General features: G+C 40.2%; 2 protein-coding genes and 1 pseudogene across 2 annotated transcripts in view; all 3 read right to left on the bottom strand.

The window, feature by feature from the left end:
- The window catches only part of TESK2 (testis associated actin remodelling kinase 2), a 137,224-nt gene that overhangs the window by 90,688 nt on the left and 20,194 nt on the right, over positions 1–26,342 (bottom strand). The window contains exon 2 of the mRNA XM_025855801.2: positions 22,028–22,335. Coding sequence (XP_025711586.1) covers positions 22,028–22,249 — 222 coding nt within the window. The 5' untranslated portion in view covers positions 22,250–22,335. The remainder of the gene's footprint in view (positions 1–22,027; positions 22,336–26,342) is intronic.
- Positions 173–14,738, bottom strand: LOC112811604 (uncharacterized). The gene is made up of 3 exons (XM_073903578.1): positions 14,729–14,738; positions 14,177–14,386; positions 173–885 (listed from the first exon to the last, which is right to left on the bottom strand). Exons 1-3 carry the CDS (start codon positions 14,736–14,738, stop codon positions 422–424), a joined length of 684 nt encoding a protein of 227 aa, XP_073759679.1. The 3' UTR covers positions 173–421.
- LOC112811632 (phosphatidylinositol N-acetylglucosaminyltransferase subunit P-like) lies at positions 16,194–16,613 on the bottom strand (annotated as a pseudogene).

The raw sequence follows: 26,342 nt of genomic DNA, 5'->3' as shown, positions 1-26,342 counted from the left end.
GGATCTGGGTCCTCTGTGGGCTCTGCACTCAATGGAGTCTGCTTGAGATTCTCTCCCTCTCCTCTGCCCCTCCCCCCTCTCTCTTTCCCCCCACCTAAAATAAAGAATAAAATCTTAAAAAATAATAATAATCTTTAAAATTTTTTCTTATATACTGGATCAAAAGTAGGTATAATATTCCATTCATCAATTACACAGCTAGGAATTCAAATCCTAGCTGTATCATTTACCTACTGGCAAGACACTAAATATTTTTGGACCTCAGTTTCTTTCTTTTCTTTTCTTTCTTTTCTTTCTCTTCTTTCTCCCTTCCTCTCTCCCTCCCTCCATCTTTCTTTTCTTTCTTTCTTCTTTCTCCTTCTTTCCTTCTTTCTTCTTTTTCAAGTTCCAAAAAGCTCTATTAACCCTCTAGGGGAGGAGTTCAATCTTTCTTGGCTGCCACTTTCCTCACGGCTCCCAGGAGGTTGCTCAGCTCCCCTCTTTTCCTCTTGGCACTGATGTGTGTCCCCACCCTTTTCTTGATGAACTTGAGAGCATGCTTGTCCTTGGAGACCTTGAGAAACTCCATGCCACGATGCTTGTATGGGGTGAAGCCACGCACCTCTTGGATCATGTCCCGCACAAACCTGGTGTGCTTGGGGAGGTGCCCGCAGTGGCAGCTGTGCCTTGGCTTGTTCATGTTCTTAGTCACCTTGTGGCCCTTGCTGAGGCCCAAGTTCATAGGGTCGCTGAGCCATAGCTGCTGCTTCTTAATGGCTCCCACGGCAGAAGCAATTTCCTCATTTACAGAATGGAAGTATAACCACTTGTAAGATTGTTGTGGTAATTTAAAAAGATAATGTAAACAAGTTCTTAACACAGTACTTAGCACAAAGAACTCAAAATCTTAACTGCATATGTAACAGAAATAATAATAACTAGTCCTGGGGTGCCTGGGTGGCTCAGTCGTTAAGCGTCTGCCTTCGGCTCGGGTCATGATCCCAGGGTCCTGGGATCGAGTCCCACATCGAGCTCCCTGCTCAGCGAGAAGCCTGCTTCTCCCTGTCCCACTCCCCCTGCTTGTGTTCCCTCTCACTGTGTCTCTCTGTCAAATAAATAAAATCTTTAAAAAAATAATAATAATAACTAGCCCTTATATAGGCTATATTATGTGCTAGACATTATTCTAGTATTTTATACATACTAGCTCATTACATCCTCTCAACAACCCCCTAAGGTAGGGACTATCATTATCTCCATTTTGCAGATAAGGAAATGGAGGCACAGAAGTCAAATAACTCGCCCAAGGTCAGAAAGCTTGTAAGTGGTAGAGCCAAAATTCATATAGAGGCAGTTTAGCTCCAGAGTCTCTCTCTCTCTTAAGTTGCTTCTCAATGCATTCTTTTTTTTATACTGAAATATAATTGACATACAATGTTACATAAGTTTCAGGTGTACAACATATTGATTAGCAAATTCTATACTTTCTTATAATAAATGTTTTTTTTCTCATGTAACAAATATTTAGTGAGTACCCTCTACATGGCCGAGTCTGTGCTAAGTACTAAAGACACAAAGATGAAAAACACAGGGAGGTTTGATCTAACAGAGAAAGGCAAACATATAAAACAAAATGCCATAAAATGTATCATTGCTCTGATAAAAGTCTGTACAGGGTATAGAGGAGACACAAAGGAGGGAACAATCATGCTATGAAAAATAATGATAATGATAAGAAAAGAAGGTATCTGAAATGAAAATGAATATGAAATCACATAGGGACATCTGGGTGGCTAGGTCGGTTAAGCGTTGGACTCTTGATTTCAGCTCAGGTCATGGTGTCTGGGTTATATCGAGTTCCACGTCCGCTTGGCGCTCAGCATGGAGTCTGCTAAAGTTTCTCTCTACCTCCCCCTTTGCCCCTCCCCACCTAAAATAAATAAATAAAAATCTTTCTAAAAATTCTCTCTCGGGCGCTTGGGTGGCTCAGTCGTTAAACATCTGCCTTCGGCTCAGGTCATGATCCCAGGATCCTGGGATCGAGCCCCGCATCGGGCTCCCCGCTTCGTGGGAAGCCTGCTTCTCCCTCTCCCACTCCCCCTGCTTGTGTTCCTGCTCTCGCTGTCTCTGTCAAATAAATAAATAAAATCTTTAAAAATAATAATAATAAAAATTCTCTCTCCCTTTGCCCCTCCCCCATAGGCATGCACTCTCTCTCTCTCTCAAAAAAAAAAAAATACTGTAACTCATCTCACTAGGAGACTCACTTGCTAGCTTCGAAGAATCAAGCTGCCATATGAACCATATCAAGTGAAGCCCTCAATTCAACAGACTGCAACGATTTGAATGCTGCCATCAGTCACATAGCAGATCCTTCCCCACTTGAACCTCTGATAAGATGCCAGCCCCAGATGACACCTTTATATTTTTTTAAGTTTCCTTTTATTTATTTAAGTAATCTCTACATCCAACATGGGGCTTGAACTCACAACTCTTAGATCAAGAGCCAGCCAGGCACCCCGCCCAAGCTGACACCTTGAATGCAGCTTTGTAAGATCATGAAGCAGCAGACTAAGCTAAGTCATGCCTGGACTCCTGAACCACAGAAACAGATATAATAAATATGTGTTCTTTTAAACTACTGCATTCATGGTAATATTGCTATGCAGTAATAGGTAACTAATATGCTATGCTCCCCTCTCTGACAAATAAATAAATCTTTAAAAAAAAATAGTAAGAGAGTTCAGCAAGGTTACAGGACACAAGACAAATGCGGTGTTATCCATATTGTGGAATATTACTGGGCCATAAAAAGGAATGAAGTGCTGATGTACACTATAACACGGATCAATGTTGAAAAGATTATGCTAAGTAAAAGAAATCAGTCTTTCTAAAGGCTACATATTGTATGATTCTATTTATATGAAATATCCAGAATAGGTAAATCCATAGACACAGAAAGTGCAATAGTGGTTGTCAGGAACTGGGGGATGGGAGAAATGGGGAGTGACTAATAATGAGTACAGGTTTTCTTTTTAGGATGATAAAAAATTTTTTAAATTAGTGGTGATGGCTGCACAACCTTGTAAATATACTAAAAAACACTGAATTGTATATATTTGTAAAGATTTTATTTTTTTAAAGATTTTATTTATTTATTTGACAGAGGGAGACACAGCAAGAGAGGGAACACAAGTGGGGGAGAGGGGGGAGAAGCAGGCTTCCTGCTGAGCAGTGATTCCCAACGCAGGGTTCAATCCCAGGACCCTGGGATCATTACCCAAGCCAAAGGTAGACACCCAACAACTGAGCCACCCAGGCACCCCTAAGATTTTATTTATTTATTTGACAGAGAGAGAGGGAACACAAGCAGGGGGAGTGGGAGAGGGAGAAGCAGGCTTCCCGCCGAGCAGGGAGCCCAATGCAGGGCTCGATCCCAGGACCCTGGGATCATGACCTGAGCAGAAGGAAGACGCTTAACGACTGAGCCACCCAGGCACCCCCCAAAAGCTATTTTTAAAAGGAGAATTTTATAGTATGTGAATTATTTCTCAGTAAAGCTATTGTTAAAAAGAAAAAAAGTGACACTGCTACTTTGTCCTGGAATGGGATTCCAGGTTTTACAGTTTTCACAATACATGCTAAAATACAGAGTTATATCATGGGGTAGTAAAAGGTGAGTTATCTCAAGACACTGGAACAATAATCTTCCTAGAAAGTCTCCTTCTGGGGCACCTGGGTAGCTCAGTCCATTAAGAGGCTGCCTTCGGTTCAGGTCATGATTCCAGGGTCCTAGGATCGAGCTCCATGCCAGGCTCCCTGCTCAGAGGGAGTCTGCTTCTCCCTCTGCGCCTCCCCTGCCCCTTCTCTCTCTCTGAAATACATAAATAAAATCTTTAAAAAAGGAAAAAAAGTCTCCTCCCAATCAAATTCCCAAACAAAACAAGGACAGTATAAAAAGAAAATAAGAACCTTCTACTGTATCTCAACAGAAGCACTTCTTTTTTTTTTAAGATTTTATTTATTTATTTGAGAGAGAGAGAATGAGAGATAAAGAGTACAAGAGGGAAGAAAGTCAGAGGGAGAAGCAGACTCCCTGCTGATGTGGGACTCGATCCCGGGACTCCAGGATCATGTCCTGAGCTGAAGGCAGTCGCTTAACCAACTGAGCCACCCAGGCGCCCGACAGAAGCACTTCTTAGTTGGAAACATTAAACAGGTTGTCAATCACTGCTACAATGGAGCTGGACATATTTTCCACTTACCAGAGGATGAGAGACTGAGACCACCGTCCATTTGGTTTTACATTTTTCTCACTTACTTTACAAATGTACACACAAACACTAATGTCATCTCCACTTACACATGCTTCGGTCCTTCCCTAAATAGAGTTCAGTAAAATCTAAAATATTCTAAGTCACTTTCCTAAAAACAATGAAATTACCCTAATCTCTATTTCATGGGTTTTTTTAAATGTGAAAAAGTAAAGCTTAATAATCAAAGGTAAATATTTGAAGCTCACAAATGATTATAAATGCAAACCCAACCTATTCTGTTTCTAAAAGTATATTTTCCCTGAATTCAGTAATAGAGGTTATAAAATGTTTTCCTCTTCTCTAATACTTTTAGGCCAGGGATTTATAACCTCAGCACTCCTGACATTTAAAACCAGATAATTCTTTATTGCAGAGTACTGTCCTGTGCATTACAGAATATTTTGTGACATCCCCGGGCCCTACCCACTAGATACCATTAGCACCCCCTGCCTAATTGTGACAACCAAAAATAACACTGTCAAATATCACTTTAGGGGTAAAACTGCCCCCAGTTGAGAACCACTGCCTTAGTCCATCTGCCTTAATTATTTCCTAACAGCAAATTAGCTAAATCATTAGCCTTAAAAACATATTTCTGTGAAATATAGAAGCTGATACACTAAAAGAGAAGACTTCTTTGTTTTTTTGGGTTTGAATAAATCCATTTCTGGAATTATTATAAAACCAATCTTTTGGGGCGCCTGGGTGGTTCAGTCATTAAGCATCTGCCTTCGGCTCAGGTCATGATCCCAGGGTCCTGGGATCGAGCCCCATATCGGGCTCCCTGCTCTGCGGGAAACCTGCTTCTCCCTCTCCTGCTCCCCCTGCTTGTGTTCCCTCTCTCACTGTGTGTCTCTCTCTGTCAAATAAATAAATAAAATCTTTAAAAATAAATAAAATAAAATAAAACCAATCTTTTATGTGCATTTTTAAAGTATTTATATATATTCTCAAACATATAGTACGAGAAAGAAAAAAAAAACTAAGCTTCACTTCTAATGAATTTAGATTTTCTTCTACACACCTTTCCCAGAATACAGAAAGTAGCAGCTTCTCTCTCTTTTTTCTCCTTATAATCAGTAATTATATAGATATTGAAATGGAGCTTTATGTTCAAAACCTTCTAATTCTATCATGGTAATCTGTAGAACATTGACCATTATTTATAACCTAAAATACATGTTACCCAATAACAGTTTAACTTTTTTTGAGGTCCTAAGAGATTTACAATTCATAAAGACAGCCCAAGTTTAACCAATGAAATAATCAGGTTGGTTAATTTAAGAAATGTGCTATACCTCTGACAGTCACAATCTAAAGGAGCCCAAGTTCCTTCCAAACCAACTGCTCAAACAGTTATTTTTACAGCTATACAACTAAATAAGATTGCTTAAGACAAGAAAATTTTTAAAAATAATTCTTAGTAAAGAAAACAACAAACTATTCTAATTGTAATTCATGGGGCTACTGACCCACACAGTAAAGACCACATAAAGACCATGAGGACTTTGCTAGTCATGGTTTTTTTCATCCTTCATAAAATATAACCCAATGGTCTTTGTTACTTATCTAAAGCCAGACTTCAGAACTAAATGAATAACAGTATCAATTGAACAGATAACGTAACTAAGATCTATTTTTAAGGACGAATGACCAGAAGGTCGTAAATTCTAAAACTGAATTATTTTAAAGGAATACAAGCAAGGCACATAAATCCACATTCCTCAATGTGAAGTCATTCATCAATCAGTCTTTCTTTTGCTATCTAAGGCAACTTAAAGTCCTTAAGTTACCTGTATAATGTGTATCTCCCACACCAGAAGTCAAATATTTCCTTATTGCTAGTGATACACTTTTTATTCAACCTGACCTTTAAAACTCTGTAGTCATGTGTACTTTGGAATCAAAGATAAAAATTAACCATATCCTAGCTGCACTATAGTTATCAGACCAGTGGTTGGCAAATTTTTTCTATAAAGGGTCAGATAGTAAATATCTTAGGCCATATGGTCTCTGTTATAACTATTCAACTCTGTCATTGTAGCACAAAGGCAACCATAAAACATACATTGACAAATGGGTATGGATGTATTACAATAAAACTTTATTTAAAAAAAAGTGGCAGGCTATAGTTTATTTTTTTTTAAAGATTTTATTTATTTATTCATGAGAGACAGAGAGAGAGAGAGAAGCAGAGGGAGAAGCAGGCTCCCAAGGAGCAGGGAGCCCAATGCGGGACTCGATCCCAGGACCCCGGGATCATGACTTGAGCCAAAGGAAGACGCTTAACCATCTGAGCCACCCAGGCGCCCTTCAGGCTATAGTTTATTAAACCCTGTATCAGACTATTACATGTGGGAATAAATAAATAGACCTGTTTCTCTCTTTCCCAATGATAGTGATCTCACCATAAAATTAACTAATTACTTTCTAAAATACCACAAAATAAAATTAGCTTTCTCCCATTTCATAGTAGGCATTTGTAGTGGGATAATGCTAAATCTTATTGCCTTAAGTGAGGAATAAAAGCCAACTATGAAGATCAAGTTCAGGTTTGAGATTTGTACTATACACATCATACAGAAAATGTGGGCCATGAAATTAAAGTAAAGCCTTTAGGTTCAACATATCTAGAACCTATAGGACTCCAGGAGAGCAAATGTGAGACCACTGTATTAAGGACATTCACAACCTAGAACACAAGAACTCCAAGAAAAATCATCTCCCACTGAAAACAGACTTTCAATAAAGAATAATAAATCACAGGGGGCGCCTGGGTGGCTCAGTCGTTAAGTATCTGCCTTCGTTTCAGGTCATGGTCCCAGGGTCCTGGGATCGAGCCCCACATCAGGCTCCCTGCTCCGCAGGAGGTCTGCTTCTCCCTCTCTCACTCCCCCTGCTTGTGTTCCTGCTCTTGCTATCTCTCTCTCTCTGCCAAATAAATAAATAAATAAAATCTTTGAAAAAAAGAAGAAGAATAAATCACAGGAGAAATGAAAATCCATGAAAAAGAACCAGCAGACCAAATAGTGTAGAATCCACATTCTAAGAACTGCAACTAATCTGAAAGGGACTTAAACAAACAAAAAACATTAAATGGTCAAAATTTACTCATCTCTATGACAGTATATTAAAAAATCTATAAGAAATAATAATTTTCTAGTAAAATATAAATTACCAAAATTGAAACAGAAGAAACAAAATTCTAAATAGACCAATTACCTCAGAAGAAAAGGAAAAGTGTCAAAGTATCTGACCAAGCACTTCACCGGGGAATTCTATCAAACATTTAAGGAATAATTCCAATACTATTTCAACTATTCCAAAGCACAAGGGAAAAAAAACTTCCAAATAATTTTTTTGAGGCAAGAATAACATTGCTATCAAAACCTAACAAAAGCATGAAAGAGAAAATCACAGTCCATTCTCACAAATATCAAGGCAAAAATACCCCAGCAAAAAAAGTTGGCAGCACGTGAAAGAATAATATATCAGGAATGCAAGGATAGCTCACTATTTTCTTTTTTAAGATTTTATTCATTTATTTGACAGAGAGAGGCACAACGAGAGAGGGAACACTAAGCAGGGGGAGTGAGAGAGGGAGAAGCAGATTTCCCGTGGAGCAGAGAGCCCAATGCGGAGCTCGATCCCAGGACCCTGGGATCATGACCTGAGCCAAAGGCAGACGCTTAACGACTGAGCCACCCAGGGACCCCAAGGATAGCTCACTATTAAAACACCTACTAATATAACTCACTTTACTAAAAGATCAAAAGAGAAAAATACTTTTATTACCATATGTATGAGAGTTCTCCAGAAAAAGAGAACCAATAGGATATATAAAGAGAGAAAGAGATTTAATATAAGGAACTGGTTCACATGATAATGGAGGCTGAGAAGTCCCAAGATCTGCGGTCAGCAAGCTGAAGACCCAGGAGAGACAATGGTGTAGTTCCAGTCCAAGTCGGAAGGCCTGAGATCCAGGACAGCTAATGGTGTAAGTTCCAGTCCAAAAGCTGGCAGCCTCAAGGCTCAAGAAAATTTTGGTTCCAGTCCAAAAGCAGAAAAAGAACCATGTCGCAACTCAAGCAGTCAGGCAAGAAGGAGTTCCCTCTTAATCATAGGAGAGCCAGCCTTTTTATTCTATTCAGACCTTTAAATGCTTGGATGAGGGCCACCCACATTAGGGAGGGCAATCTGTTTTACTCACGTCTACTAATTCAAATGTTAATCTCACCCAAAAACACCCTCACAGACATATCTAGAATAATGTTTGACCAAATATCTGGATACTTAGTGGCCCAGCAAGTTGACATATAAAATTAACCATCATATCAAATTCAACATCCGTTCCTCATAAAATAACTCAAGAAAATAGAAAATTTGGGGGTGCCTGGGTAGCTCAGTTGGTTAAGTGTCTGCCTTCAGTTCAGGTCATGATCTCAGGTTCCTAGAATGGAGCCCCATATTGGGCTCTCTGCTCAGTGGGGAGTCTGCTTCTCCTTCTTTGCACTCCCTCTGTGCTCTCCCTCTGGGCTCTCCTTCTCTCTCTCTCTCTCTCTCTCTCAAATAAACAAAATCTTAAAAAAAAATAGAAAATTTGTGTTTTTTTAAGATTTTATTTATTTGAGAGAGAGTGTGAGAGACAGCATGAGAGGGGAGAGGGTCAGAGGGAGAAGCACACTCCCCACTGAGCTGGGAGCCCGATGTGGGACTCGATCCTGGGACTCTGGGATCATGACCTGAGCCGAAGGCAGTTGCTTAACCAACTGAGCCACCCAGGCACCCCTTTTAGTTAAGATTTTAAAGATCCATTAGAAAGAAGATATTTATTTAAGCCTCCAAATCATATTAATTAGGAAACAATACAAACATTCCCATTAAAGTCAGGAACGAGACAAAGATGACACATATCACTATTACTTAATATTTTAGTAAGCATTAGTCATTGCAGTTGGTTGAGAAAAAGATGAGGTATAAAAATAAGAAATAAATAGATGTGGGGCGCCTGGGTGGCTCAGTCGTTAAGCGTCTGCCTTCGGCTCAGGTCATGATCCCGGGGTCCTGGGATCGAGCCCCGCATCGGGCTCCCTGCTTCACAGGAAGCCTGCTTCTCCCTCTCCCACTCCCCCTGCTTGTGTTCCCTCTCTCGCTGTCTCTCTCTCTGTCAAATAAATAAATAAAATCTTTAAAAAAAAAAATAAATAAATAGAAATAAATAGATGTACCATCATTCACAGCTGATAAGATTATATGCCTGGAGGGTGCCTGGGTGGCTCAGTTGGTTAAGCGACTGCCTTCGGCTCAGGTCATGATCCTGGAGTCCCGGGATCGAGTCCCGCATTGGGCTTCCTGCTCAGCAGGGAGTCTGCTTCTCCCTCTGACCCTCTTCCCTCTCATGCTTTCTATCTCTCATTCTCTCTCTCTCTCAAATAAATAAATAAAATCTTAAAAAAAAAAAAAAAGATTATATGCCTGGAAAACCAAAACAAATCACCTGAAAATCTAACACAAACATTAAAAAAATTCAGTATGTTAGCTGCATCAAAAATCAATATGCAAGGGGCGCCTGGGTGGCTCAGTCAGTTAAGCATCTGCCTTTGGCTCGGGTCATGATCCCAGAGTCCTGGGATCAAGCCCCACGTCAGGCTCCCTGCTCAGGGCGGGGGAGCCTGATTCTCCCTCTCCCCCTGCCCCTGCTTTCTCTCTCACTCTCTCTCGTGCATGCACTCTCTCTCTCTCTCTCTCTCCCTGATAAATAAAACCTCTACCAAAAAAATCAATATGCAAAACTTAGTAGTCCTCATATGCAAACAACGAACAGAAGATACAATGGAAGGAGAGTTCCAATTTATACAATAGAAAAGAGAAAAACCTAAGAATAAACATCGCAGGAAATGTGCAAGATACATATATTTTTAAAAATTTTTAATGTCTACCAAGGAACACAAAATACTTGAACACATCATGAAGGTATGCCGTGTACTTACATAAAAAGATTCAATACCATAAAGATATTAAATCCCTAAATCTATAAAATCACTCTAATCTCAAGAAAAATGGTAATAGTATGCTTTTGGAAACAGGCAAACTGATTCTAAAACTCACATAAAAGATAAGAAACACCACAACAATTCTTAAAAGAAAGAATAATGATGAAGAACTAAACTAACTAATACTAAAATAAAGCTGCAATAACTAAATTATTGTAACAGTGTGTACTGGTACATGAATAGACAAATCAAGGTAACAGATTAAAGCTTAGAAACAGACCAAAATACTTGGGAAAATTCAGTATAAAGAGGACATTTCCAATTAATGAGAAAAATATTAAATATATAATAAATGTTGCTGGTACAACTGAATGATGAATTCCAAATGGATCAAATATTTAAATATAGGTAGTAAAATCATAAAAGTGATTAGAAAAGAATAGCTTTATTTACAACATAGAAGTACAGAGAATTTCTGAATAATAAAAGATAAAAATGAAAAGATTAAGACAGTTAAAAACAAAATGACTATTTCTACATTGTAAAAATTAAACAAGCTAATTTAAAAAACACTGTAAGCTTGGAAAATATAATTCACAGCACTGATAGAAAGGAGTCCTACAGGGCACCTGGGTGGCTGAGTTGGTTAAGTGTCTGCCTTCAGCTCAGGTCATGATCCCAGGGTCCTGAGATCTAGTACCACATGGGGGCTCCCTGCTGAGCAAGGAGCCTGCTTCTACCTCTCCTTCTGCCCCTCCCCCTGCTCCCACTCACTCTCTATCTCAAATAAATTAAATAAACAATCTTTTAAAAAAATAAAAAATAATAATAAAGGAGTCCAACAAATCAGTAAGATCCAAGGAGGATAACTTTGTAGAAAAATGGGTAGTATGTTACAATTCTAGGCACTAAGGCTATAGCAGTGCATAGAGATAAAAAGAAATGAAAAACCCCGTCCTCAGGACACCTGGCTGGCTCAGTCAGCAGAGCATGCGTCTCTTGATCTCAGGGTTCTGAGTTTAAGCCTCACACTGGGTGTTGAACCTACTAAAAAAAAAAAAAATCCCTGCCCTCAAAGAACTTACACTCTAGTGGTCTTCTACCTTGGAGTAGGTAAGTAAATAAACAATATATAATTGGTATGTAGACACACACACACACACACACACACACACACACACACACACTGGCCTACACAAACATACACATACAGACATACATATATTCGCTTATCCATGCACAGAATACCTCTGGAAGGATATATAAGAAAGCGTAAATATTGGTTGCCTCCAGGGAGGAAAGCTCGGGGGCAGTCCAAGGTAAGTGATTTTTCACTGAATAATCTTTTTTTTTTTTTTTTAAGTAATCCCTACACCCAATGTGGGGCTTGAACTCACGACCCCAAGAACAAGAGTTACATCCTCCACTGACTAAGCCAGCCAGGCACACCACTGAATAATCTTTTATTCCGTTTGAGTTTGTACTGTCTGATTTTAAAAACAATTTCAATTAAAATTAAATAAAATTAGATGTTCAAAGAAAAACAGTAAGATATTGAAAACAAAAAAGGAGCACATTTAAGAAAAACAAAAGTCTAGAAAAGAAAATACACCAATTGAGGGGCGCCTGGGTGGCTTAGTCACTAAGCGTCTGCCTTCAGCTCAGGTCATGATCCCAGGGTCCTGGGATCGAGCCCCTCATCGGGCTCCCCACAGAGTGCTTCTCCTTCTCCAACTGCCCCTGCTTGTGTTCCCTCTCTCATTGTGTCTCTCTTTGTCAAATAAATAAAATCTTTAAAAAAAAAGAAAATACACCAATTGAAATAAAAAATCTCAATGAATGTTTCAACATCAGAGTAGAACCCAAATGAAAAGGGGTAAATAAGTGGAAAATCACCAACTCCCTCTCCCAAAAAACAGCAGAAAAGACAAGGAAATAAAAAATATGAAAGCGAAATTAAGAGACATGAACAACATCATGAGACAATCCAATATGCATATAATGGAAACTTGAGAGACCAAAGAACAGAATTTTAAAAGATAATGCCCAATAATTTTCCAGAATTGAAGACAAATAAGAATTCTTAAACTGAAAAAGTATACCACATCCTGAGAATAAATATAAATAAATCCACTCAAAGACCAGCAGAGTGAAAGTACAGAACAAAAAATAATAATAATCCTAATACCAGAAAAGACTGATTAACTAAAGAAGAGTAACAAATAAATAAATAAATAAAAATAGAGTAACAACCAGACTAAGATTACTTTATTAGCAACAATATAAGTCAGTAAGAAAAAAAGGAAGACTATTTTCAAAGGGCTGAGGAAAGTAACTACTGTCTTAAATTCTACACTCATTAAATTACCATTTAAGAGTTTATTTAACAGAGGCGCCTGGGTGCCTCAGTCGTTAAGCATCTGCCTTCAGCTCAGGTCATGATCCCAGGGTGCTGGGATCGAGCCCCACATCGGGCTCCTTGCTCGGCAGGAGGCCTGCTTCTCCCTCTCCCCGCTTGTGTTCCCTCTCTCACTGGGTCTCTCTCTGTCAAATAAATAAAATCTTTTAAAAAAAAAGTTTATTCGGGCACCTGGGTGGCTCAGTTGGTTGGGCGACTGCCTTCGGCTCAGGTCATGATCCTGGAGTCCCGGGATCGAGTCCCATATCGGGCTCCCTGCTCAGCGGGGAGTCTGCTTCTCCCTCTGACCCTCTTCCCTCTTGTGCTCTGTCTCTCATTCTCTCTCTCTCAAATAAATAAATAAATAAATCTTAAAAAAAAAGTTTATTCAATATAAACATAGAAGTAATCACAATAAATATAAATAGATTACAATCTCTGGCTCTTTGTGGGCACATTTAATTTTGGATCCAAAAATTTTAAATATAAAACTGTTTCAGGGGCACCTGGGTGGCTCAGTCGGTTAAGCGTCTGCCTTCGGCTCGTGTCATGATCCCAGAGTCCTGGGATCGAGTCCCACATTGGGTTCCCTGATCAGCAGGGAGTCTGGTACTCCCTCTGCCCCTCATCCTGCTTGTGTTCTCTCTCTCAAATAAATAAATAAAATCTTAAAAAAAAAAAAAAAAACTGTTTCAGAGGCAGTTGGTTAGGCCACCAACTCTTGGTTTCAGCTCAGGTCGTTATCTCAGGGTTGTAAGATCTAGCCCCAAGTTGGGCTCTGTGCTCAGCATGGAGTCTGCTTAGGACTGTCTCTCCCTCTCCTTCTGCCCCTCCTCTCCCCCCACCCCCTGCTTACACTCTCTCTAAAATAAATCTTAAAAAAAAAAAACTGCTTCATAGGATATGAAGTGGCACCTGGCTAGCTCAGTCAGTAAAGCATTCAACTCTTGATCTTGGGGTCATGAGTTCAAGGCCCACGGTGGACTCAGAGCTTACTTGAAAAAATTAAAATTTAAAAAAGAAAAAGAAAAAAGGGGGTGCCTGGCTGGCTCAGTTGGTAGAGCATGTGACTATTTCAGCTCAGGTCACAATCTCAGGGTCAAGAGATCAAGCCCCATGTGGGGCTCCACACTCAGCAGGGAGTCTGCTTGAGATTCTTTCTCCCTCTCCCTCTGCCCCTCCCCCCACTCACATGGGCTCTCTCTTTCTCAAATAAATAAATAAATAAATAAATAAATAAATAAATAAATAAATCTTTTTTAAAAAAGAAAGAAAAGGGGCGCTTGGGTGGCTCAGTCGGTTAAGCAGCTGCCTTCGGCTCAGGTCACCGAGCCCCGCATCGGGCTCCCTGCTCAGCAAAGCACCTGCTTTTCCCTTTCCCTCTGCCTGCCGCTCTGCCTACTTGTGCTCTATCTCTCTGTCAAATAAATAAAAAATATCTTAAAAAAAAAAAAAGAAAGAAAAAATGAGCAGCTTAAAAAAAAAAAAACAGAGATGAGGCAGCAGCTCGGGCAGCGGGAGGAGCGGTAGCGGCCAGGCAGCCCAGCTTCGTGAAGGGTCTCGGCGCGCCACGGCCCGCAGGCACCCGGCACGCACCCGCCCCGTCGCCACGATGCCCAAGAGGAAGGTCAGCTCCGCCGAGGGGGCGTCGGAGGAGGAGCCCAAGAGGAGGTCAGCGAGGTTGTCAGCTAAACCTGCTCCTGCAAAAGTGGAAACGAAGCCAAAAAAGGCGGCAGGAAAGATTCTTCCAACATGTAAATGAAAATGATAAACTCAAAATTGATCCTTTTAGCTACTCATTACATGGTATCAAGGGATTAGCTGTAGCAGGATAGTCAACCTGACCGTTCAACATAGTGCTGTTTTCAGGATAAATCTTCAGACAAAAAAGTGCAAAGGGGAAAAGGGGAGCAAAGGGAAAACAGGCTGAAGTGGCTAACCAAGAAACGAAAGACTTACCTGCAGAAAACGGAGAAACTAAAAATGAGGAGAGTCCAGCCTCCGATGAAGCAGGAGAGAAAGAAGCCAAGTCTGATTAATACCATAAACCATGTCTTATCAGTGGTCCCTGTCGCCTTTCTTGTACAATCCAGAGGAATATTTTTATCAACTATTTTGTAAATGCAAGTTTTTTAGTAGCTCTAGAAACATTTTTAAGAAGGAGGGAATCCCACCTCATCCCATTTTTTAAGTGTAGATGCTTTTTTTTAAGAGGTGAAATCATTTGCTGGTTGTTTATTTTTTGGTGCAACCAGGAAATAGTGGGATATTGAATGTGGGAGGCTTTGATTGTCTTGGGTGTCAGCTCAACATTCCATAGCTGGGGTAGTTTTTATATCCTATAATACCAAGCATACTAAATGGCAATTTGGAGTCGGTCGTGCATTTACTATGTCTTGAATATTTTAAACTACTTCTATTCCCATGTTGTTTTTGGTAGAATTGTTTCCTAAAGAAAACCACTCCTAGATCTTGGCTCTCCCGGCCAGAATTCTTGTGCACTCTGTAACATCTTGGTTGTGGTAGTCCAGTTTTCCTAGTAACTCTGTTAATGTGCTGTGCAAGATTGAGAATTTGAGTATGTAGTATATATGATATTACACTGTGAATTAATGGGACTTAACAATGTAACAGTGTATCAGCATTTGAAGATCTTGGTACTTGATATACTGTTAAGGAAAATTTGCCTCCAAATTTTAAGCTGGAAGGTCACTGGAATAACTTTTAGAAAAGAATCACAACTACATGGTTTTTTTTAGATTTTCAATACGTATGTTAAGAATTGTGTACAAATTGAAACGTCTGTACTGATCCTCAAAACAACCAATAAAAAATTAAGAATTTTGTGAAGCACACACACACACAAAAAAAAACAGAGATGAGAGACCTGTAGGTGGCTCCGTCAGTTAAGCATCTGCCTTTGGCTCAGGTCATGATCCCAGGGTTCTGGGATGGAACCCCACATCAGGCTCCCTGCTCAACAGGCTAGTCTGCTTCTCCCTCTCCCTCTGCCTACCTGTGCTCTCCCTCTGTCAAATAAATAAATAAAATCTTAAAAACAAAAACAGAAAACAGTAACAAAATATGGTAGATAATAATCCAACTGCATCAATAATCACCTTAAATATCATTGGTCTAAATACACGAATTAAAAAAAACACTTCATCCAACAACAGCAAGTTACACATTCTTCTCAAGTCATATGGAACATTCACCAAGGTAGACCACATTCTTGTCCATAAAACATATCTTTTTTTTTTTTTGGAGGGACTTGTTTTTACTGATACTTATTTTTTTAAACAAGTCTGCTATATGGTAATGCAGTATTTTATTTATTCTGTTCATTAATAATACTCAAGAACTTTTATAATATTAACAGAACTTAATCTAAAAGAATCAACTTACTTTGTTTACATTTCACTATTGGGTACGAGAGTCAAAATAATTATGATCAAAATTATTACATAAAAAATTATAGTAAATGTTCAGTGTTAGTCTACATACAATTTAGTTTTTGGCGTAAAGTTATTTAGTTGCCAGGAAGAACATTTGGTTTACTTCACTAATAGGAATAACTCTTAATACTGGGATGGCCTCTTCTTGGTATTTCTTCTGCTGTTGATTTTTAGCATAGTTATCTGTGATTGTATGAATGGAGTTGAGTGGAGAGATACTTATCATGTTTATTCCAAATAAGAGTACCTAACCAATTACTATAATAATGAGGAAGTAGACGGGCAATGCAACTGCCCAGTATTTTTGAGGCCAATAGGTTAATCCTAAGGAGTTTACCCAAGATTCAGGAATAAATGCCCACACAAGATACAGGACGAAGCCAAACTGGGAGCTCAAGGAAAGAACAAAGCCATAAATCGCTCTTTCTGGCAATGGCAACGGTGAATTTTCCACCATTTTCCCTGTGGCTTGAGACAATCTTGGGTCCTCGAAACGCCCACTCAGGCCCCTCCCGACAGCTCGGCCACTTCAGCGCCGAGTCCCCCGCGCAAGTGCCTTCCGGAAAGCCTCCGCGGGGTCGAGAGAAGTAAAGAACCAAAGGAAAGGCCACGTCACTACGCACCCGCTCCCCCAAGCCTGCCAATCCCGCGCAGGCGCACCGCGAGCCTTGCCGGCCCGGAGTGCAGGAGCACGGGGGGGGCCTGATCGCTCTCAGCCCTAAAACATATCTTCACAAATTTAAAAAAACAGAAACTCAGTATCTGCTCTCAGAGACCTCAGTTACAGAAAGACAGCTGGAAAATTCCAAAATACTTGAATATTAAAGAACACAATTCTAAAATACAGCATAAGTTAGGGGCGCCTGGGTGGCTCAGTCGTTAAGCGTCTGCCTTCAGCTCAGGTCATGATCCCAGGATCCTGGGATCGAGCCCCAAATCCGGCTCACTGCTCCGGGGGAAGCCTGCTTCTCCCTCTCCCACTCCCCCTGCTGTGTTCCTTCTCTCACTGTGTCCCCCTCTATCAAATAAATAAATAAAATATTCAAAAACAAAAAAACTTGTATACATCAGGACACCTGGGTGGCTCAGTTGGTTAAGTGCCTGCCTTCACTCAGGTCATGATCCCAGGGTCCTGGGATGGAGTCCCACATCGGGCTCCCTGCTCAGCGGGGAGTCTGCTTATCCCTCTGCTTGTGCTCACGCTCTCCTTCTCCCTCTCTCTCACAAAAATAAAATCTTTAAAAATAATAATAAAATAAAATAAAACTTGTACACATCAAAGGACACTATCAAGAGAGTTAAAAAGAGAGCCTATAGCAGAAATATTTTCACATCATATACATACATACAAATAGAACCCAATTCAAATATGGGCAAAGGAGGGGCACCTGGGTGGGTCAGTTAAGAGTCTGCCTTTGGCTCAGGTCATGATCCCAGGGTCCTGGGATGGAACCCCACTTCAGGCTCCCTGCTCATCGGGGAGTCTGCTTCTCCCTCTGCCCTCAACCCATTCATGCTCTCTCTCTCTCAAATAAATAAAATCTTTTTTTTTTAATGGGCAAAGGAATGGCCAGTAGACACATGAAAAAATGCTCAACATCATTCAACATCAGGGAAATGCAAATCAAAATCACAATGAGATATCACCTCACACCTATCAGAATGGCTAAAATCAAAACACAAGACACAAGTGTTGGGGAGGATGTGAAGAAAAAGGAACCCTCCCTCATGCACTGCTGGTGGGAATGCAAACTGGTACAGCCACTGTGGAAAACAGTATGGAGATTCCTCAAAAAATTAAAAACAGAATTACCATATGATCCAGTAATTCTGCTACTGGGTATTTACCCAAATACTAAAACACTAATTCAAAAAGATATATGCTTGTTCTCTATACGTTTATTGAAGCATTGTTTTATGTTTATTGAAGCATTATTTACAATAGCCAAAATATGGAAGCAACCCAAGTGTCCATTATTAGATGAACACATAAAGATGTGGTATGTATCTACAACAGAATATTATTCAGCCATTAAAAAGAATGAAATCTTGCCATTTGCAACAACATGGATGGATCTAGAGGGTATAATGTGCTAAATGAAATAAGTTAAAGACAACTACCATATGATTTCACTCATATGAGGAATTTAAGAAACAAACGAACAAAGAAAAAAAAGAGACAAGCCAGAAAACAGACTATTAACAAACTGATAGTTACCAGAGGGGAGGTCAGCTGGGGGATGGATGAAATAGGTAAAGGGGATGAAGAGTACATTTATCATGATGAGCACTGAGTAATGTACAGAATTGTTGAATCACTATGGTATACCTGAAACTAATGTAACACTGTATGTTAACTATAGTGGAATTAAACTTCTTTTTAAAAAATGGGCAAAGGATTTGAATGGACATTTCTCCAAAAAAGATACATAAAAGGCCAATAAGCACAAGAAAAGATGCTGAACATCATTATTCACTAGAGAAATGCAAATCAAAGCCACAATGAGATATCATTTCACACCCACTAGGTTTGCTACATTTAAAAAATGAAAAACATCAAGTGTTGATGAGAATATAGAGAAACTGGGACTCTTATGCATTGCTGGTGGAGATGTAAAATGGTATAGCTGCTGTGGAAAATAGTATAGTGGTTCCTTTGAAAGTTAAACATAAACTAAATGAAATAAGGCAGTTATAAAAAGACAAATACTGCATGATTTTGCTTATAGAAGATATCTAGAATAGTCAAACTCACAGAAATAGAAAGTAGAATGGTTGCTGACAGGACCTGGGGGACAAAAGAAGGGGAGAGTTGTTTAATGCGTATAGAGTTTCAATTTTGCAAGATGAAAAAGTTCTGGAGATTGGTTGCACAACAATATGAATATACTTTTTTTTTTAAAGATTTTATTTATTTGAGAGAGAATGAGAGCGAGCGAGCGAGCACGAGAGGGAAGAGGGTCAGAGGGAGAAGCAGACTCCCCGCCGAGCAGGAAGCCCGATGTGGGACTCGATCCCGGGACTCCAGGATCATGACCTGAGCCGAAGGCAGTCGCTTAACCAACTGAGCCACCCAGGCACCCAACAATGTGAATATACTTAAGACGACTTAACTGTATACTTAAAAATGGTTGATAGTAAATTTTATGTTATATGTATTTGACCACAATTTTTAAAAAGTTAAACACAGAACTGCTATATGACCCAGGAATTCCACTAACAGTTAAATACCCAAAATAACTGAGAGCAGGAACTCAGATACTTATACACTAATGTTCATAGCAGCATTATTCACAATAACTGAAAGGCAGAAACAACCCAAATGTCCATCAACAGATGAATGGATAAACAAAATGTGGTTGATACACACAATGTGATATTATTCAGCCATAAAAAGGAAGGAAATTCTGATGTATGCTACAATGTGGATGAAACTTGAAGACATTACACTAAGTGAAATAAGTCGGACACAGGACAAATATTGTATGATTCCATTAATATGAGGTGCCTACAAAAGGCAAATTCATAGAGAAAGAAAACAGAACAGTTAACAGGGACTAGGGCAGGGGGAAATGGAGAGTTATGATTTAATGAGGTACAAAATTTCTGTTTGGGATGACGAAAAAGTTTTGGAAAGAGATAATGGTGACAGTTGCACAAAACATCACAAATATACTTAACGCTACTGACCTGAATACTTAATATGGTTAAAACGGTAAATTTATGTTATGCATATTTTACCACAATAAAAAAAATTAAAAAGAGAGAGAAAATAGAAGGAAAGATATAAGAAATGGTGAGTGGAGGCAATGCTATGGAGGTGTCTTTGGTCCAAAAAGAGAACATGAGGGAGGGATACCAGGGTGGCTCAGTTGGTTAAGCCTCCAACTCTTTGATTTTGGCTCAGGTCCTGACCTCAGGGTCATGAGATTGAGCCCCGCATTAGTCTCCACACTGGGCACGCAACCTGCTTAAGATTCTCTCTTTCCCTCTCTCTCTGCCCCTCCCCACAGGCTCTTTCTTTCTTAAAAAAAAAAAAAAAGAGAGAGAGAGAGAGAAAATATGAGGAAGTATAGCTATAGGGGATGTTAGGGTCAAAATTATGTTTTTTTCCCCCTTTAAAGATTTTTTTTAAGGTGAGAAAAATAATAGGTTTAGATGTTGATGGGAATCATTTAATAGAAAGTGAAATATGATGTAGGAAAGACAGGGGAGATTTTCTTAGGTAATGTCTTTGAGTAGGCAACTAGAAAAAGAATATAGAATACAAATGGAAATACAGCTTAGATTGGAATATGGGTAGTTTATCCATAGTCACAAGTGTAAAGGCTGAGTAAGTGGGTGAAGATATGGGTTAGTAGCTATTTATGGTGACTAGAGGCTATGGAAGTTCTCCAGCTTGCTTCACTTTTCTCAGTGAATGAGGAAGCTCATCACTGAGAAGAAATACTGAACGTTGGATGAAAGAAAAAGTATGAATAATGTTCTGGGAGAGTAAATGAACCAGGAAAATATTAATACTTGGGAACACTAAGTGTTCAACTTTATTAAAAATAACCAAATAGAGGGCGCCCGGGTTGCTCAGATGGTTAGGCGTCTGCCTTCAGCTTGGGTCATGATGCCAGGGTCCTGGGATGGAGCCCCACATCGGGCTCCCTGCTTGGCGGAGAGCCTGCTTCTTCCTCTCCCTCTACTGCTCCCCCTGCTTGTGCTCTCTCGCTCTCTCTGTCAAATACATAAAATCTTTTTAAAAGATTAAAAAAAAATACCCAAATAGAAACTCTATGTGTGGGTATATATGTGTATATATATCTTCTTACATGTAATATAAATTTTTATATATCTATATAACGTGTGTGTGTATAATATATGTATAAGCAAAGGGTCCAGAAGTATACATATCAAATTGTTAATTGGAGAGAGAGAGATATATATATAGGGCAGGAGAGTAGAAGAGACTCCTATATATATATTTTTTTAAGATTTTATTTATTTGACAGAGAGAGACACAGCGAGAGAGGGAACACAAGCAGGGGGAGTGGGAGAGGGAGAAGCAGGCTTCCTGCAGAGCAGGGAGCCCGATGCGGGGCTCGATCCCAGGACCCTGGGAACATGACCTGAGCCGAAGGTAGACGCTTAACGACTGAGCCACCCAGGCGCCCCAAGAGACTCCTATATTATTTGGGGTTTTGATCAGCATGTATTATTTTTATAATTAAAATAGATGTTAATAGTTTTTTTTTTAATTTTTTTTAAGATAAGAGCCTTTATAAATGTCTCTGGAGAGATGGAAGAGGAAAAAACAGGATATAAATAACCATTATATACAACTCCCAAGAGTAAAATTCTCCCACCCACCCCCTCCAGCTCCAAAGCATCTGAGGCAGAGATTAGGCACCACCAAGTAAACACGAATATATCCAGGTTCTGACTCCAGGCACTGATGAAGAAGGGGCAGGTCAGGCCTCCCAAGCAAAAATGGAAGGAGCAGATATGATGTAAATCACACAAGAGTCTCCATCCTCAGGGTGATTCCAATCTGTTGGCTGGCTCAGGCCATCCCCGGAACCCTCCTGCGTTCTCCTGTTGTTGAGTGCATCTGGGAGCACGTGCACCGATGACTCCAGGGTCCCCGCCAGCAAGCGAGACCCAGTATCCTGGCCAGGGCCACAGCATCACACATGGACCAGCAAGAGCACTGGCCAGGCCCGCAGCCACCAGCAGTTCCAAAGCCGGAGGAGAGGACAGTTTAGAACACTGATCAGGACCCATAGCACCCTCATCCCAATTAGACAAAGCCTATGTCCTAATTATACACAATTATCAGCTCGGCAGTAAAGGTGATTATCAACAAGACAAAATGAGAAAAGTAGAGGCATCACTCACCTTGAACACCTCAGAGAAGAAGCCAGACCCTATTTTTTCACAGGTGAAGTCATCTAAACGCGTCAGTCTAGAAAAGGCACTTATAAGAGCTTGATATGAAGATGGCCAAACTCTTCCCACTTGGGTCATGTTCCCATCTCCTCCACCACCTCCTTCAAAATCTTCAAGACGCTCCACACGTGGAGGAAAGCCTGCAATTGAATTCCGTTTGCTCCGATCCATAGTCTCAATCACTTTTATCTTCTTTTAAGAAGGAACTCCACACATAATAAAATTTTGTTGAGTTTTACTTCTCTTCCAGTTTGACACTAAATAAGAGATCAGAAAGATATTTCACTAAAACCATGAATTTAGATTAAACACATGCAAACCTATGAATTACCAATGTAAAAATATTTCCTCTTTCACATTCTAGCTCTTGATTTTCAGATCAAAAAAACACTTTATACCTTTACCTTCACAAAATACTTATATATTTTTTTTAAAGATTTTATTTATTTATTTGAGAGAAAGAGAATGAGAGATAGAGAGCACGAGAGGGAAGAGGGTCAGAGGGAGAAGCAGACTCCCCGCCGAGCAGGGAGCCTGATGTGGGACTCGATCCCGGGACTCCAGGATCATGACCTGGGCCGAAAGCAGTCGCTTAACCAACTGAGCCACCCAGGCTCCCAATACTTATATATTTAAAGCCCAAGATGTACTCAGTCTTTAAAATGAGTAGACTATAATAAAGATCATCAATTACATTCTAAAAAACAAAAGAACAATGACAATATCATTTTTTGAGCACCTATCTAGAAAACATAGTATAAGTGGTATACATATGTCATCATTTCATTCTCAATCCATGATACAAGAATTATTATGTCCATTTCATAGAGCAGTCAAGTAGTCATACTGTCATTAAATGGCAAAGATAAAATTAAAATGAAAGACTTTCTGATTCAAAAGCGTATGTTTAGGGGCACCTGAGTGATGAAAGCGGTGAAGCAACGGGCTCTTGGTGTCGGCTCAGGTCGTGATCTCAGGGTCCTGAGAAGCAGCCCTGCATCCAGCTCTGGGCTAAGCGCAGGGTCTCCTTGAGACTTTCCCTCTCCCTCTGCCCCTCCTCCCTACTCCACAACACCCCCCCACACACCGACGCCCCGGACATTCACACATGCAAACTCTCTCTCGCTTTGTCTCAAATAAATAAATCTTAAAAAAAAAATAAAAGCCTGCAACTGATGAATTACTGAACACTACATCTGAAACTGATCATGTACTATATGTTGGCTAACTGAATTTAAATTAAAAAAAAAATTCAAGGAGCGCATGGGTGGCTCAGTCAGTTAAGCATCTGCCCTTGTCTCAGTTCACGATCCCAGGGTCTTGGGATTGAGTCCCTCACTGGGCTCCCTGCTCAGCAGGGAGTCCGCTTCTCCCTCTCCCTCTGCCCCTCCCCCGTTTGTGCACACACTCTCTCTCTCAAATAAATAAAATCTTTAAAAATTTTTTCAAAAAAAAAGCCTATGTTCATACCAATGCCCTTCATAGCCTGCATTACATAATTATCTCTTTATTTGAAAAATGAAGTCCAAATATATAAAACAATAGAAAAGATTTTATACCATAAAATTATGTTATTTTATTTCATTTAAAGATTTTTTAATTTATTTATTTGAGAGAGACAGAGAGAGAGAGAGAGAGAGCATGAGGGAGAGGGAAAGAGAATCTGAAACAGACTCTGCGCTGAGCACAGAGTCAGATGTGAGGCTCGATCCCACAACTGCAAGATCATGACCAGAGCCAAAAACAAGAGTTGGATGCTTGACTAAGCCACGCATTATATTAAAATTAAATTAAATTAAATTAAATTAAAATTATATAATTTTAAAAGAAGAAAACAAGGGCACCTGGGTGGCTCAGTGGGTTAAGCAACCAGCTCTTGATTTCAGGTCAGGTCATGATCTCAGGGTTGTGAGATCAAACTCAGCTGGGAATCTACTTAAGTTTCTCTCTCTCTCACCCTCTGCCCCTCCCCACCCCACCCTGCTCACACGCTCTCTCTAAAATAAATAAATCTTAAAAAAAAAAAGAAAGAAAGAAAGAAAGAAAGGAAACCATATCTAAAGCAACTTAAAAATTCATTAAACGGTACAATCCAGCAGAAGTGACTATTGAAGGTTCCACCCCATCTGGTGCATGATTAAGAATAAAAATGCAAACCCACTTTTTCTTTTAGCCATCTCTCCCTACTTCTACTTTTTTTTTTTTAAAGATTTTATTTATTTATTCGACAGAGAGAGACACAGTGAGAGAGGAAACACAAGCAGGGGGAGTGGGAGAGGGAAAACCAGGCTTCCAGCAGAGCAGGAGCCCAATGTGGGGCTCGATCCCAGGACCCTGGGATCATGACCTGAGCCGAAGGCAGACGCTTAACGGCTGAGCCACCCAGGCACCCCATCCCTACTTCTACTTTTTTTTTCCATGAGAAATGATTAAGGGTCTTAGGCAGAATACAACATTGTGACTTTTCAATTAGTAAAAAGCCTTCATAGGGTGCTTGGGTGGCTCAGTCGTTAAGTGGCTGCCTTCGGCTCAGGTCATGATCCCAGGATCCTGGGATCGAGCCCCGCATCAGGCTCCCTGCTCTGTGGGAAGCCTGCTTCTCCCTCTCCCACTCCCCCTGCTTGTGTTCCCTCTCTCGCTGTGTCTCACTCTGTCAAATAAATAAATTAAATCTTTAAAAAAAAAAATGCCTTCATAAATGTGAATACCTAACCCAGACTACCTCTACCACCTCTAACCAAGGAGAATAGCAGCAGGGCTCCCAGGGCCATCCTTACAATATGACTCTGATTCCTTAGCCATAGCCAGAAGTCAGCAGCACTCTACACAATATGGACTAGTCACAGTTCCTTTCCTGGAAATCTGGAATTGGAATTAAGATATCCTAGCCTCAGTCTGGCTGCTTTCTAAAATGGAAGCCATATAGTGGCACCTGGCTGGCTCAGTCAGTAGAGCACGTGACTCTTGATCTCGAGTTTGTAAGTTCAAGCCCCATGTTGGGTATAGAGATTACTTAAAAAGGAAACTCAAGGGTGCCTGGGTGGCTCAGTCGTTAAGTGTCTGCCTTCGGCTCAGATCATAATCCCAGGGTCCTGGGATTGGGTTCCACATCGGGCTCCCTGCTCCGCGGGGAGCCTGCTCCTCCCTCTCCCACTCCCCCCTGCTTGTGTTCCCTCTCTCGCTGTCTCTCTGTCAAATAAATAAAATCTTTAAAAAAAATAATATAAAATAAAAATGAACAAAGGACCTGAATAAACATTTTTCCAAAGAAAACATACAGATGGCCAACAAACATATGAAAAGATGCTCGGGGCGCCTGGGTGGCTCAGTCGTTAAGCATCTGCCTTCAGCTCAGGTCATGATCCCAGGGTCCTAGGATCGAGCCCCGCATCAGGCTCCTTGCTCGGCGGGAAGCCTGCTTCTCCCTCTCCCACTCCCCCTGCTTGTGTTCCCTCTCTCACTGTCTCTCTCTCTCTCTGTCAAATAAATAAAATCTTTACAAACAAAACAAAAAAAGAAAAGATGCTCAATATTACTCATCATCAGGAAAATGCAAATCAAAAATTACAATGCGATATCACCTCACATCTATTAGAATGGCTAAGATCAAAACACAAGAAACAAGTGTTGGGGAGGATGTGGACAAAAAGGAACCTTCATGCACTGTTAGTGGGAATGCAAACTGACACAGACACTGTGGAAAACAGCATGAAGGTTTCTTAAAAAATTAAAAACAAAATGACCATATGATCCTGTAATTCTGCTACTGGGTATTTACCCAAAGAATATGAAAACACTAATTCGAAAAGATATATGCACTCCTATGTTTACTGAAGCATTATTTTTTATAAGAGCCAAATTATGGAAGCAACCTGTGTCCATCATTAGATGAATGGATAAAGAAGAGGTGGTATATTCAGCCATAAAAAAAGAATGAAATCAGGGTGCCTGGGTGGCTCAGGCAGTGAGGCGTCTGCCTTCTGTTCAGGTCATGATCCCAGCGTCCTGGGATTGAGCCCCGCATCGGGCTCCCTGCTCCGCGGGAAGCCTGCTTCTCCCTCTCCCCCTGCTTGTGTTCCCTCTCTCACTGTGTCTCTCTCTGTCAAATAAATAAATAAAATCTTTAAAAAAATAAAATAAAATCATTCGTCCTTTAAAAAAAAAAGAATGAAACCTTGTCATTTGCAACAACACCGGTGGACCTAGAAGGTATAATGCTAAGTGAAATAAATTAGATAAAGACATATCATATGACTTCACTCAT

This window comes from Callorhinus ursinus, unplaced genomic scaffold (genome assembly GCF_003265705.2).
Source record: "Callorhinus ursinus isolate GAN/ISIS: 27379988/994484 unplaced genomic scaffold, GSC_fseal_2.0 scaffold18, whole genome shotgun sequence".
Lineage (NCBI taxonomy): Eukaryota > Metazoa > Chordata > Mammalia > Carnivora > Otariidae > Callorhinus > Callorhinus ursinus.
Note: the sequence above shows the minus strand (reverse complement) of the source record. Positions and strands in the feature narration are given on the sequence as shown.